Source organism: Pholcus phalangioides, unplaced genomic scaffold (genome assembly GCF_987345545.1).
Source record: "Pholcus phalangioides strain wild (caught in Gottingen) unplaced genomic scaffold, Ppha-v1.0 ptg000039l_1, whole genome shotgun sequence".
NCBI classification, from domain to species: domain Eukaryota; kingdom Metazoa; phylum Arthropoda; class Arachnida; order Araneae; family Pholcidae; genus Pholcus; species Pholcus phalangioides.
In genome coordinates this window covers 16,863,325-16,879,938 of record NW_028301625.1, presented here as the reverse complement: position 1 = coordinate 16,879,938, position 16,614 = coordinate 16,863,325, and the positions used below count along the sequence as shown (strand labels likewise).

At 34.8% G+C, this 16,614-nt stretch overlaps 1 protein-coding gene across 1 annotated transcript in view; it reads right to left on the bottom strand.

Moving 5' to 3' along the window:
* Nucleotides 1–16,614, bottom strand: part of Rme-8 (receptor mediated endocytosis 8) — a 328,909-nt gene that overhangs the window by 163,296 nt on the left and 148,999 nt on the right. Inside the window, exons 27-30 of the mRNA XM_089253740.1 lie at nucleotides 11,643–11,845; nucleotides 6,400–6,484; nucleotides 2,413–2,613; nucleotides 254–408 (exon numbers count right to left, since the gene is read on the bottom strand). Coding sequence (XP_089109866.1) covers nucleotides 254–408; nucleotides 2,413–2,613; nucleotides 6,400–6,484; nucleotides 11,643–11,845 — 644 coding nt within the window. The remainder of the gene's footprint in view (nucleotides 1–253; nucleotides 409–2,412; nucleotides 2,614–6,399; nucleotides 6,485–11,642; nucleotides 11,846–16,614) is intronic.

The window sequence follows — 16,614 nt, the reverse complement described above, 5'->3', positions numbered from 1 at the left end:
TATACAATAAAAAATAAAGTACAAAAAAAAAAAGCACCCATCGCTGCAGATCCGTACATCAGAATTGTATCTGCTCTTTTTGTTGGATTTGTTATTTTACTCAGCTGGAAATATTACAGATGCTGATTAGAATTATATCTAAATCCTGAACTATTAATATCCAAGAGATTGAGTAGAAATGGCAAATCAACCTCTCGTGATAAACACATTAAGAGATCACTGTTATTATGCACAGAAGCACATGAAACTATACCTCATCTCATTATTCCATATAGCTTCAGGAGTATCAAATTCACCAAGGAATATTTCTGCAAATTTTTCTGCACCATGATTTTCTAAGTAACACACCATTGCTTCAGGCAACAACTGACCAAGGATGCTGCGTGTCATAAGGTTAGAGCTCTGAGCCTGTTACAAAACACCAAAATGCATTATAAAAAATTAAATATATATATTTTAAGAAATATATTTATCTTATTATATCACATTTACTTAATAAATGCATGAGTATATTAGGTGGATTTTCAACCAACATATTTCAACGTATTTATGGTCTTCTGGGTCAGACCAGTGAAATAATAGTCTCAGGCTTCAACCAATTCAAGTGAATAATGAGGACGTGAGGTATTCACTAGTTTTAGTAAAACCCTTTCTTTTCATTTTCGTACTTACTAAAATGAACAGGGGCACCACCTGTAAAAATTCTTACACACTTCCTCACCTTTCATATGGCTGCCTATTTCTTTGAGTATTCTGTCCTAAAAAAACATGTTTTCTCCCCCTACTCTGGTGAGGAGGCTACTTTTCTGGGGGAATTTTTTTTCCACTCACTTTACCAGAAATTTGTACACTTTTAAAATTTGAATAAAATTTAAAAATAGCTCATTCTTCAAGTTATATCCTGTTTGGGAAACCATGATTTAGAGTATTCATTATTTGTATGTAAATACATCATATTCATCAAACAGGATATATATTTATATATTCACATATATAGCATATTCATTCTAAACTTTGATATCTTATATACAGATTCTACTACCTCAAATCATATCAACTTCGCATTTCTTTTGGTATTATATTACGCTTTTTGTCACACTCATCTACTTTATGGACTATCAATTTGGGAATCTCAATACATTACTAATCTACATCCTTCGATTTTGTATTCAAAAAAGACTAATCAGACTAATCACTAACAACTACAGTTCGTCACGTGAGCTTTTTCTTTCATTAAATATCCTCCCTTTGCGGCATTCATACTTTCTAAAATCTATTCTTATTTTGAAAAAAAAAACAATTTTCTTTACCAATTAATAGCTTTAGATCTTCCCCAAAATTAAATAATTTTTATTTAATTCCAAAAATTAATAAAACAGTTGGTAAAAAACATTTCACCTATCTAATTCTAAATTTTTACAAGTAATTTACCAAATGAAATTATTAACAGTACAGCATCTATACCCACTTTTAAGAAAATCTTGAAAAAATATCTTTTTACTATCACCAACATTGAACATTTCTTTTAAAAAATTTTGCATTCACCAACCGCTTTTCTAAATCATGTTACTTTCCATTTGCCACAGGTTATGTCTCCTTAATTTTTTCTGACTACCTTCATAACCTTTTCAACATTCTTCTTTTAATCTATTGGTAATTTTTCTTTTGACGTTTTAATTAATTTCAATTCAACAAAATGTCGGAATCAAATGATGGGAAAACAGATCAAATAATTTATTTCTGATTACTATTGTTGTTGCACCGCAATTGCCACCACAAAGTTTTTTTTATTTTGTCATTTTCGAAAAAAAAAAAAAAATAAATATATATATATATATATTTCCCCCTTATTTTTTTCTATTTTCTCTTGTTTTTTTCTTTTGTCTTCTCTTATTTATTATTACCTTATATAATTCTGAATCAAATCCTTACAACTGTCTAAAACCCCAAAAATTGTGATTGCTAGTAAGAGCCAAGTCTCCGCTTCTTAGCAATTTTTATCCCGCTTATATTGTTTTGTATTTATGAATAAAATTGAATTGAAAAAATTTTCAAGTACTACAAAATTTTAATAAGTTTATGTATTGAAGTAATATGGCTTGTTAGTAATTTCAAAAGAATGCAAAAAAAAATTACTCAAGGATTCTTACCCACTGTTTTCAAAGAACTGAAATTAGATTAACTGACATTAAAATCAAAGAAACTATATTAATATAAAAGCACAAGGTAAAATAACATCCACATATTTTGTATAGCATAAAAGAAATCAATAAAGTTTTGTATGCGCTCTTATTTTTGTTCTCTTGAAAGCTTGTGAAGATGTGTATATCAGTAAATATTGTTTTTACAAAAAAAAAGATCTTGCAACTTAATCTCATAACTTTTTTGAGACAAAATAGAACACAGCGATACCTCATCTGAACGAAATGCTTGACTAGCATGAGTAATTTGCAGCAGATTTCCAATTGGCAGCAAATTTGAGCCCGTATACATCAGTATGAAGTAAAAGAACCCAGTAAGATACAATCTAGGCATTTCTGGGTTGTCTTGGATGACAAGTGTGAGCAAGGATGCAACTTTTTCAACCAAAACTGGATCAAACGTCAACAGAAGCTAAAAAAATTAAAATCATGTTTTCATATCATAGAAATACAAAAAAATATTAATAGGGAAAATTTGTATTTGAGACAAGATGAGATTTGTTCTCTTATCTGCTCAAGAATAAGCATATATTAAATTACTATTAGATATGCCAACATTGGAATGAAGCCTCTCAGTAGTGATGACTGTTGACCTTCAACAACAAGAGGGGGACACTATAATTATACGTATAGAAACGTCCTCTCCACTTGTCAGTACAAGATTCATCGAAAAACTAGTTTTCATATTCTGCCATATGCATATGCATATGGCCAACTGGTTGGCCTTTGTCATTCACGAGCTTTTAGTTTATTGTTGACGCCGTCCCTGTACGGTGCCTTTCAACATATATATACGCTCCAAGGTTGAAATATTCTATCTGCTTCCATAGCTTAGATGGTAGAGCACTCGTCCGGCAAAAGAGAGACCAGGGTTCGAGTCCCCGTGGGGGCAGTGATGAATTTTCTTCCTTGTAATCTTCACCTCCACAAATAACCAGTCTTTCGATGAATCTCGTACTATAATTATAGCCCAACATAAGAAATTCATTTAAAACTTCAATATTATTTTATTACAAAAAAGTTTCATTTTAATTGAAATAATTTTACTTTTCAATTAAAAATTCATATACAGCATGGTATATTTGCAGGAACCTACCAGCTTAGGCCACTTATATATAAGCCCCCTACCCACAAGAAACTTTTCACGACGGCTGCTTTCCTTAGTAACTAACGAATATATAATGCAAACTTCCCCATGCATATGTCCTCACTGGTCATATATATGGATGTCTGGCGAGCAAAGACCTTACCCCTCCCCAGCACAGTTTTCTTCCTATCAGAGCTGCAGCAACTACAACAAAATGTTTCCTTTAAGCTGCACAGGCACTGGTGGGTCAAAAAAAAAATAAAGTTTTTATTTTCAAGTCGCTATAGCGCGCAAAAGTTGCCTCCTTTAATAATAAGAAAAATATAAAAGATGTTAAAATTGGCTGATATCTTCCGGTCGAGCATCATACTTGAAGTTAATGTGTAATGTATCTACAGAACCTGCTGTAAAGGTCCAAAATCATCATTCTATGCTTAAATGAATACATTGTTATTTACCTTTTTGTCGGCAATCAGCGGCAGTGGTCGCATATTGGCGATCATTGCCAATCGTATTGTTGCCATAATAAAATAATATTGTTCAAATGTTGTAATCCCGTGAAAATATGTAAATGACTTGGATGATGGGGGACCAGACCCCCCAAGTCCCCCTACTCGCTACATCATTGAAACATAGTATAAATAGAATGCAAACGAATCAGCCAATTTCTTTACAGATTGCATAACTGTGTACAGACAAGCCGATGGGTGAATGTGAAATTTAAGAAAAATTAAAGGGAACATTGCTTGAACACAAGAGCCAAAACCTTCATGTGAAGGTACAAACATTACGCAGGCAGATTTTCTGATTCCAACAGTCAGCGCACCATTCATCCATGCAGGGGAGCACAGTAGAGGGTGTATACACTGCAAGTCAATTTTTGGCAGCACTCATTTTCCCTCTCCAGCCGGTGTTGATTGTTGAATCAAAAAACCTGCTTGCACCATGTTTATAACCTGAAGATTGCCATTTGAGTTTCTTTTCCATCATTTTCCTTCAACAGAGTAATAGCTTTCCGTGCTTCTGTGGCACTACATCAGACAGATAAACATGGTTAAAACTTGGAGAACTCTGAATTTGCCTTAACTCATCTAAATTCTCTGTTAGTGGGCACTGAAACCAATTGTTATTAATTCCATGGACACAACAAAACCACCTTTACCAGGCATGGACCAAACCAAGAGCCCTTCCACAGGATGGATTCCACATATTCCTTATAATATTCAGATTTTTCGAATATTAGATGCTTATTATTTGCTCTATTGTCATGCTCTGGTGTCAATCTGGATCACAAGCTGGTCACTGTATTCCTTTAAATTCAGCCAAAATATTGCATCACAACACAACATAATGGGAAACAATACATCAATTTGATTAAGACACTGTTCTAGTCCAATGTATGTCTTCTCTTGAATCTCTTGAACGCTCTCATTCTGTGACATGCATATACCATTTTGTTGTTGCATTTTTGCTAGTCTGTAAACATAGACATGATTTTAAAAAAATAAATGAAAATATTGAGGAAAAAATCTCAGGAAAAAAAATCCACCCTCTATCTCATGAAAACCCAATATTGATCCCAAGAGGACTCTCGACTGCCCTAAGTCTGTCACAGCCCCATCACCTTCCTCTAGGAAATGATATTGCATGATTTTGAGAATACTGCCTTAAGTGTATATTAAAGCCATTAAAACATCCGGACAAGCAAAGAAAGAAAAGTTATTTTTTGTTCATACAAATACAAAGGCCAGAAAAGGCAAATTACCCACTGAGGTGGCTGAAAAAAGAAGTCCATAAAAAATATGGATGTCAAATATAACCAAAATACAGCAACCCAATACAGAAGCACATATCACAAAAGAAAAAAGTAATAAACAAAAATATAGTACACTGATCATAAAAAAAGATTACATTTGTCTTATCTAAGTACAGATATCTTTTCGATTTATCCCACTTCGTTACCCCTGAGGTAAGCTATTCCATTTAATGACAACCCTATTAGAGAAAAACTCTCTGCGACACTATATAATAGAATTGTCTTTTACTAAACGATACTGGTGTCCCCTTGTCGAAGCAGTTGATTGACGGTGTATTAACTCATGGTCCATCCTATCCATCTCATTGAAAATTTTGAACACTTCAATCATATTCACCCCCCCCCGACACCTGCATTTTTTCAATGTAGACACATTGAAGCAATGAAGTGAAGCATCCAGCTAAACAGCTTCTTTCTCCCAGCCCATAAAGTCTGCCCAATGTAGGCTTTCTTTCAAACCAAGCACAACTCAGGTCTATCGCCATGTGCAATTCACTACCTAGTGAGTAGTGCTGGAAGTGTAAGTGTGTGTACCTAACAGTCTGAGTGAGTATCTAGTGTCGTGTCTGATTTTTCAGCGCTGCCATTTTTATTTCAGAAGTGAAGTCAGTGTAATGATTAAAAATTTGTACTGTTTGTAGGCCTGTTGCTCTCTGTGGTGAGACTTTTTAACTGGGAGATCGGCTCACATTTACACGCCCATTGTAGGCTACACATTCACAGATAACCTTGTTCTTTCCTGTTGCTCCTCACCCATCCATCCCCGGCGGAAAAAAAAAATTGAGAAAAGAAACAGGGGGGGGGGGGGGAGAAGAAAGAGGCATTCAATGCTGCATTTCCAATAGCCTAGAATGTAAGGGAAAAGGGGTCTCTCAAAAAACATAAAAAATCGGTGACCTGCTATTTTATTTTGTGACTTCCATGACCATTTTCTCATTTAGTGATGATGGATACCCTATCTCGTAAAGCCATAGCTAGTGAATAAAGATCAACCAATTAAAAAAAAAAATTCTGAAAAAAAATTATATTTAAAGGTACATTGAAAAATTTACATAAAATATTAATTTCGAAAATTGAGTTATGATATGGCTAAGTATAATTTTTGTAAAGAATGTTGCATTATGAATGAGCTTGAATATGAATCTTGCTTTTGAGAATTTTTTCTTCAGTTAATGAGCACAGTAAGAATAAGCGAATTGGTCTCTTTGATAAATAATATTATATTGTTCAACTGTCAATTTATTATAGATTAATGACTGTTAAAACTATTTCATTTTGTTTAAAGAAACACTCACTTGTACTATATGAGGTAAACTTATAGATTCTGACAATAACCTCTTGGCTTTAGGCAATGGTCGAATCACAGCACCATCAGAATCCCTGAATTCAACAATTAAACCTTCAGTTTCTAAATGCTAATATAATTTGATTTTTCATTTCAAATGACATAAGCAAAAAAGAAAATAGCAAGAATTATTTTTAAATTCTTCAATAGTGCGTGTACTTGAAATTTGAATCTTTAATTTGAATAGAAATCTGATGTAATTTTTATGTTTGTGTGAGAAACATGAAAACTCATTATAAATTTTAAAAAATTGTTCAACTATATATTGATGGCCGAATATTATTTGTAATTTCAATTACCTTTTAAGTAGATAGAAATATTAAAGTCTTCAGAATTTTTGAAATTATCAAAAGAGAGACAAACATTTTAACAGAGGTCTAAATTTCCCCCTTCCCTATCAAGATTCAATTTCATGCTTAAAAGAGCAATAGCGGAGAGTGATTTCATGCCATCCTTTATCATTGTTTCTTATTACTTTGAAGAAACACAATCCTGTGACCAGTGGCATGTACTGTTGGGTCCATGTATATCAATATACACTGCTGGCCACCATAAATGCAACACCCTGAAGGAAGCATGCAAATAATATGAAATTTACAACATGCATTAGCGGAGGTGAGATATGCAAATGATTAGAATTTCAACGCAGACGCACATCACGCACGCCTGTGGCGCCACTTCAAAGCATTATTTAAGGCTTGGAGATTTCGACGATTTGAAGTACGGCAATTGTGTTTTTCTTGTGGTTTTTTCAAAAAAACGATCAATTATGCCTCGTAGAAAACAGCGATCATCTTTTGATCAAGTATCCGAGTTCGACAGAGGAAGGATAGTGGCCTACCGAGATTGTGGATTATCTTTCAGGGAAATCGGTAGTCGTGTTGGACGAAACCAAACAACTGTAATGCGGATATGTGATCGTTGGATGCAGGAGGGTACGACGGACCGACGTGTTCGATCGCATCCACCTCAGTGCACCACTTCACGTGATGGCAGTGACGGATCGCTCAGCCACATCACGAACCATACCACAGCACATTCAGTCTGTACCGCATCATCCAGTGTCTGCGCGTACCATTCGACGCCGTTTACAGCAGAGTGGTCTGTCCGCAAGACGTCCATTGCTTCGTCTACCCTTGACGCAGAACCACAGACGTCTCCGCCGCCAATGGTGCGATGAAAGAAGGATGTGGACGGCACAATGGAATGAAATTGTCTTTACTGACGAGTCACGCTTCTGTCTGCAACACCACGATGGTCGGATTCGAGTCTGGAGACACCGTGGAGAGAGGATGCTGAACAGCTGCGTTATGCACCGCTACACTGGTCCTGCACCGGGTATTATGGTATGGGGCGGTATTGGATATCACTCTCGCACTCCTCTAGTACGCATTGCCGGTACTTTAAAAAGCCAGCGCTACATCTCCGAGGTGTTGGAGCCAGTTGTCCTTCCTTACCTTCAGGGCTTGCCCACATCCATATTTCAACAGGATAATGTGCGACCACACGTGGCACGCATTGTCCAAAGGTTCTTCGTCAATTGCCAGATTGAATTGCTTCCCTGGCCAGCTCGCTCTCCGGATCTTTCGCCGATAGAAAACATGTGGTCCATGGTTGCTCAACGATTGACCCAGATTACATCCCCAGCTGCCACACCAGATCAACTTTGGCAACGCGTGGAAGCTGCTTGGTCTGCTGTACCCCAAGAACACATCCAAAGTCTCTTTGAATCAATGCCGAGGTGTGTGGCAGCGGTGATCTCCAACAATGGCGGCTACTCTGGCTACTGATTTTAGCAGGAACCACACTTCACAGAAGTCTATAAATTTAATCATTTGATGCTTGGTCAACATGTTATCTACAAAATAAATATTGTTGCGATATCTCTTGTCTTTCTTGGTGTTGCAATTTGGGTGGCCAGCAGTGTATATATTCTGGGACATTCTAATTCTAATACAGAGGAAATGTCTTGACACCAAATTTTTCAATCAAATAGTACACCAATATAAAAAACGTGTATGAAATTTGTTTCTGATTCATCTTGTATTTTTTTTTTGCAAGAGGTGTCTATGTATTTTTCTTAGGTGAAAATTGGTATAGTCCTCAGATCACAAGAGTTACGGGAACGCCCCTCTGTAGAGAGGGTCCATTTCGGCGCGGGGAAAAGATAAAAATTATCTTAGGTTGCTAGTAAAGGCTGTCTTGGCCCAAATCGGTTCTCTCTGTATGCCCCGGTATTCTTCACACTTCAGTGAACTCCATCAGTCAGTCTTCACGTTTGAGTGAGCTGCGCTTTGTGTTGGCATTTGTTAAAAGATGTGTACTCAAAAATTGTTATAAATTCTGGAAGTAAATTAAATTTTTTAATTTTAAAGGAATTGAATTTTAATTAAATTTAAATTCAGTATTTTGAACTAAAATATTTGATACAGAAAAAACTTAGAGGGGTAGTTATAATTTAATAATAAAGGGAGTAAAATTACTTTAAATTAATAATTCATTTACTAAAATAATAAAATAAAATAAATTAATCGTTAAATTACTTTAAATTAATAATTCATTTACTAAAATAATAAAATAAAATAAATTAATCGTTAAATTACTTTAAATTAATAATTTAATACAAAGGGAGTATTAGTAATTTAATAATAATTTATTACTACTGTAAATTATATGACACTTTCTTCAGGTTAATTTCTATACCACAGCAAGAGAATGCCACCTGCCAGCAATTAGCCATTCTTTTTCTGTTTACCTTCTCTTATCGCCAATATCATCGTCGTTTTTTTCTTTTTTACTTTCTACACAGAAGCCGCTCAAATGGGCTTTTCAAAAAGATGACAAATAAAAAGACTGAACATGCATGCTTGTCAAGTTTGCAGTTACGCGTGTATCCACCTTAAGGGCATGACCCCCCCCCCCCCACAAGGGCAGGGCTGACCGGGCTCTAGCCCTAGGGCCCGGGATGATTCTAATAATATTTTGTTCTTTCACACTATAAATTAACTTTAGAGTGACCCGTCAAAGAGCCCAGCTTGCAAGATGTGGGGGCCAAGCTTAAGGGCATTGGTCCTCTCATGCTGCAGCAGGGATCTCTCACCAGCTGTCCATAGTGAATTTACAGTGTGAGAAAAAAAGAAAATTATAAGAATTCTTCTGGGTCCCCATCCTTCTGGGGCTGGGGGCCCATGGTCAAAAATGTTTTATAAATGTAGTGTTCGGCTTCAGCTTGATGCATGGAACTGATTATTGAAAAAAGGCTGGTGTTTTCGATCCCTTCTGTGAAATAAAAATATGCATTTTTGTATTAAAATAATGTGCTGTAACTGCTTGAGCAGCCGGGCTGTCTTAAGAGTATAACAGACCTTCCCAGACCAAGTGATTTTTCTGAGGTACTACTACGTAAATTCTGGAAAATTTCAACCAGATCTTATTTTTGTGAATCTAATGCGACAATGCCTTAAGACAACGCTGTCAAACAGTCTGTGTTTACGTAACAAAAACACTGCGATGATGATGTAATCAAGAGCACTGACATGGTGCTTTTAGTGAAATTTCTTGGAGGCCAAAATAGCGCTCAGGGCGCCAAATGGGAAAGCACCGTTTCTAATGCTCTATTCTCAATGGGCAGTCAGTTTACCTAAAAGGAAATAATAGAATCGTCCAACATGACGTAACCTGACCTAGGCGATGTTCTTCTAGTGATCGGTGGACTATACTTATTGTTCGAAAATCAATTAAGTGTAACCTATTCGCATACAGAAGCAGAATAATTAGCAAATCAGTGAGACTTTTTTCACAGAGCACGGAATAGTCTATTTGTCTGGAATGTAAAAACCTATTTTTTCTCATCTTTAAGTAGTTATTCAGGTCAAATAGCAAATGAGGGAAAATGCAAAAGAATGAATTAAAATATAAAAATAAACACTTATGTTGTGAAGAAAAAACTGGTGTGTTTCAATGTACTTTGTGTTAAAAAATTTTCACACGATTTTACACAGTATACAGTTGGTGAAAAATTACTAACCTTTTTTTAGTTACCATTCACCATTATACTCATAAGAAAAATATTTATTAATTTCAGTGATTTCTGATACCAATTCTTCATACGCTATCTCTCTTTTTTTCTGTTGCAAATTACTCAAAACAAGATTTATATTAGATGTTTCTGTAGTTTGATCCTCTGTTTTTGAATTCTCATCCGTAGGATGATACTTAGGAAATATGTCACTGACATGCTCATAGATTCAGCTTTTCTATTAAAATCATTACAAAATTTACTATTTTGTCCTCCAAACAACAGATGAGAATTGCCTAGGTCATGATGATAGGTACAGATGATTATTTTCTTCCCTCTTAGGGAAAGCAATTGCAAAATGAGAATTGCTATTTGTCGCAGCTGTACGGGTTAATAAAAATGAGCATCAATATACAGAATACAGAGAAACCTCACTACAAAGATACTTGAGGTATCAATCAATCCTTCCACAAAAAAATTTTTTTTTTTAAATTTTCTGTAGTCTTCTGTTGTTAAACTCTTTTTGATACAAAAATATTCTTTACACACTACTATGAATCCTTCAAAAATAGTATTTTTTTTAGATCTTTCTCAAAATAACCTTCAATATATGCATATTTTTAAATTCCTCACCTGTTCTTGTTCTTCCAAGGACATCTAATATTGACATTTGGCACCACCTGATGGAGTGTTGATGAAGTTTTGGGCATTGCTACTTTCTGTGTAGCACAAAAAGAGTGTGATACCTAAACTCTTTACAAGGGCAAAACATGAAACTGAAAATTTTTTAATCAATTATACTTTTTTTGGCACCAAGTAAGTACTTGTAGGTGCATTTTCTGGTGGCAATAACAATGTTGATGTGGAAGTCTACAACAGCATAAATTTTGTAGCATGTTATGACAATGCTACCTCTCAATATAATGATAATCCCTGTACAACAATATTTTTCTTGATCCATAGAATATCATCATATCATGATTTCTCACTGTACTTAAATTACTATATTATTAATACACATAAGAAATTAATTGAATGTATCTGAAAAGCAAAAAAAAAAGAAAAAAAAAAGAAATTTTACTTCTGCACAGATGCCAGATGTTTGGAACATGTAAAAATAGTTCTTCTTAAGGTATCATTATTACGTGTAAATTTTTATCTTGTGAATGTTTTACCTGCTGGGAAAGTATTCACAAATTTGAATAAGCATTTTGAGAATTTGTGTTGCTAGTTCACTTTCATCCATAAGAGAAGTTCCAGAAGCCATCAAACACCATTTTAGTTGAGGAATGTTTTGAATTGGACGCCATCCATCCATACCTTGTGCCCAGCATTTGGTCTTTGAATTTATCACATTTTCAACCCAAAAATCTTTCATCTGCGGTAAAATAAAATCTCATATCAAATACCTTAAAATAGTACCTACATGAAATGCACTACCTGACACAAAAAAATGTCATGGCAATAAGATGTAAAGGCAGCAGCAAGCAAATTGGACAGCAGATCAACACACACTATTAAGTGGATAATTGTATTTTTAGACAAATCACATAAAGAGCACACAGAATATAGGCCCGAATGATCAGCACTTAAAACCATCATTTCGACCACAGACATCTGATAGCTTTTTATTCATGCACGTACCGTGACAGCTCTTCATTGTGAAAAAAGGTTCAATCCCAACAACTGTAAAGTGGTTTTTTGACTGGAATTGGTTTTCTCTGATTTTTCCAACTTTGAGGTGCCAACCAGCTTCAATTTCAAAAAAAAATCCTCAATGGGGGAAAAATAAAAAATTCATTCCACTATGTATATATCACGCATATGCTGAATTATGAGAATAATATTCAAAAGGGAGAATGTGAGTGTCTAGAAACTCATCTAAAACATAACATTCCCTGGGTCTTCAAAACTCACACAAACAATACACACCCTTCTTTGAACAGCCAAGGATCTTCATGACCCACTCTTATCAGTGGGAATCTATAAAATCTGTAATCCTTGTGGATTCATCTACACTGACACCAACTTACACTTTATAGATACTTTAATATCTGAACACCAACAGCACTGTTGTCTAAGGATAACGAAAAATCTGCTGCAGCTAAACTTGCCTTTCTTAAAAAGACCATAACATCCAGATCAAATACACTGACATCCTCTCATCTGGATCACATTATTGCCCTAATATGGACTGTGGAGAATAAAGAAATATATATGTAAAAAAAAGAGATTTTAAATAGAAGGAAGGACTACACTTGAGTCAGATATTGCACCCTATTTTACAGATGATCAAGATCAAAACGTCTTGAATATAGACCTCTCGGATAAATTAGAAGCATCAAAGAACTGCCATGCGTAGGTGTATGCAGGAAGGAGCATGGGGGGCATATGTCCCTCAATTCAAACAAAAATTCAAAAATATTCACAGGAAATATCTCTATACCTCATTCCAATCAATTTCTTTCAATCTAAAATGTTAGTAATTGTAGAAAGACTAGTAATTGGTAACTGCTAGTAATTGGAGAAAAGCATGAAAGACTCAAAACTTCTCAGGAAAAAAGATCCTTCGCACCCTTCCCCTTTACAATTCACCAATGTATCCTTCTATAGGTAAGTCCTCAGAGATGCCTCTGACACGCTATAGCGTGTGCCAAATTCTCAGAATTTGGAGAAAGGATGCATAAAAATTTTGCTCATGCACCCCATTGGATGCGTAATTTCTGAGCTTTCAGAAAAGTACGGAAAGAAAAACCTCTATACCAACTTTTATTCTCCCCACCCAGGGCCGGATTTAAGCAGGTGCGATCACAATGAGTCACAAAATGTCAAGGGCCGTAAAACTGAATTTTATTACATTGATTACGTAATAATATCCACCCCGTATATGGTGCTATTAAAAATATTTCCTCATGTATCAGACATTATTTTGTTTTGCATATATCTTGTTTACGTGAGGCTCCTTATCCACCTGAACTATCCCCATGGATCAATATCCATGCATTAAGGCGGCCCTGCACTCTGGAACCTACTTGGAAAGATTCTTTGCCATGCCCCATAATAGGGATGGGAGGAATAGTGATTTAGCCGAATACCGAATATTCGGCAGCTGAATATAGATTTTTCTAAAAATTCATCAAAATAGTGTTTTTAAATGAAAATGAAATTATTGGTAATTTTAAATGATATTGCATTTCAATTATGCAATTTATTATTTAAATAAATATTAAAAATTTTTTGTCATGATGCTGAATTTTGTCATGATACAGATTTAACGATGATATATATAGTCAAACTTTGTTAATTTTTCAAACTTTGTTACACCTTGATCCATAGGTTGAACAACATAATTGGTATCAAGTGGTACACATTCTTGATGCACTCCAGCTGAACAATATCACAATAGGCACTAAATTATCATGGAAACAATAGAGAAAAAAAAGAATATTCAAAACTTTTGCTTTGAAAACTTACTGTTTAACAACTTGGTAAAATAAAACAAAGGCTGTGACTTTTAGAATTTTTCTAAACTAAATTTTCTGATACAAAAATCATAATTTTTTCCCTCTAACATTGAATTAAACAAGAAATTTTAACATTAAATAAGACAGAAAACTCAAGGGGAGTCGTAAACGTTTGAATTACCTAAAATTTCAATTAATCAAGTTCGAATTATACAAAATTTGAATAATTAAGTCTGAATTAACCAAGTTCTACAGTATAATTGTATTTAAATATTACTTAAAAAATCAATTTTTTCAACACTTTTCGCAATTTTACATCTAATCAAAAAATGTCAACTATTATTTACTCAAAATTAGTAATGCATCATAAAATTTATGACATATTTAAATGTTCTTTGCCTCTTTCAGTAGCTTAATACATTTCTTATCTAGGGGCCGTTCAAGTATTACGTAAGCAAATTTTTAGCCATTTTAGACCCCCCACCCTGTCAGCAAAAGTCAGCAAAACGCTGACCTACCCCCCCCCCCTCTTGTCAGCAAAATTTCGTCACCAGTTCTGCCCCTCTGAATCCTAACTCATATTTTCATACTGTGGTCGATGACGTAAGCATTATCCAAACCCCCCCCCTCCCCCTTGTCATCAAAAGTCAGCAAATCGGAAACCCCCTCCCCCCCCATCGATGATGACGTAATACTTGAATGACCCCCTAGGTACATTCTTCAGTTAATGAACTTGTGTAATTCATGCTCACTTCTACTGTATTGCAGTAGAATTCTATTCTCAATTTCGTGATTTCTTTATCCTAGAAATACACCCTGACATAACCTCTCTTACAGAAAGGGATATACACCACACAATAAAACATAATCAGTAAATTTTTAATTTATGCAAAAAATTCCAATTAGTATAATTTTTTAAAATTAGTTTTTTGCGTTTTGGATTTACACAGATATTTGGCTGAATACCTGAGCATTATTTGGCAAAAGGGCTGAATACCAAAATAATGGCCTAATATTCATCCTATTTCTACCCCATAAATTGATTTTCATCTAATGTATAGAACAAAAATGAGTTAATCTCTGGGTCTAATCCCTATCATATCTGGAGGATGCAGCATGCATATAAACAAAGTGTTAGAGAGGACCGCAAAAATGTTCTTGCACCTGGCTGCTTAAATGACCAAGTCCCATCCCCACCTCACCATCTATCATGATCACATTATGTCCTGATCTTGAAAAACAGTTCCACTACTTTAAATACAAACGAAGTACTGCACTGTATTGTTATAAAATATATAATTCTATGGGTTATCACAAATAGGCTGATGAAATATCAAGTTCCGCCTCTGAATGAGTGGCTATTATAAAAATTTTTCTAATTTCCTCCTGCGGGTTATATATCAGATAATGTGGTACATTCGTGGCTACCCACCAGCATTCAGAGACTGCATATTTTTCGCTTCGTTCCTGCAAAATTGCACACCATTATGTGATCACGAGTTTCACAAAACAAAATTTGAGTTTTTCAAAATTTAAGTTGGCTATCCCTTCCAAAAGAAAAATTCAGTTGACACAAGACAGCTCTTTGGATACGCAGCTGCACACAGGGTGCCACTCTAGAGGGTGTGCCAAATCCAAGATGGAAGAGCAAAAAAAATTTTTTTTAGGAATTGCCAGGATAGAGAAAAATCGAGATGGTGGTGGGCAGGAGGTATGTAAAAAACAGGTTCTGCTCGGTAGAGATTTTGTCTCGAGCCGCCCCTGCCATGATCAGCAGAACTACAACACAAATATAAATTAAATTTCAAATCCACACATCAGTGATTTACCGGATGGATAGCACCACAGACTGAATACAAGACACAATGCTGGACAAACAAGCACACTGTTAGGTTTCACAAATAAAAATCTGACATAGCTCCCATATTCAGGTGTGAAATACGTGGCAGTTAAATAGTGGTAGATCAGAGTTGTAGACAATTAGGGAGGGAAAAGAAAATAATTTCTGCTGGAAATCACTTTGAAAAAATTATTAGAATTAAAAGATAATCATTAGAATTATTTGCTTTAAATTTATGCAGAAGATATCACTGAAAGAACTAAGGTTTTCTGAAATGAAAAATCCATCGGCAGAGAATTTATAGACTAATTTATTAGTAAATATACAGGGTGCATAGCGAATTGAGTGTGTGTCATTTTACTGGCAAACCATTGATCTTAAAGGTATACTTCCAGATAGAAAAAAGATTCCAAATAACATGTAGTACTCACAAGGAAAGGGTCCAAAGGTGTCATCTTCAGAAAATTATGAAAGAAATTTAAGTATATTCATCTCACCCAGAAATATATAAAAACAAAAACCATTATTATTAAAGATACAAAAAGTTATTAAAAATGGCAACAACTGATTACTCATCATCTCTTGCACTTCTTAGTGATATTTATAGAAAACTTTTTTTTACCAACTTTTCTTCAATAGAAACTCTAGTTGTTTCTTTTCTTTTCTCTCTGTCCGTGCTGTATTTAATGTTGTGTAATTTGAATGACGTCGCTCCAAAACTTTAGGGTTACAATATTTCTAATTTCATTCTTGGCCTCTATTGGCATTCAAAATAATATTTGCAATAATTTTTTTTACAATTCTTTTGCAATTTTTATTTTGAGTGACCCATAATAATTCCAC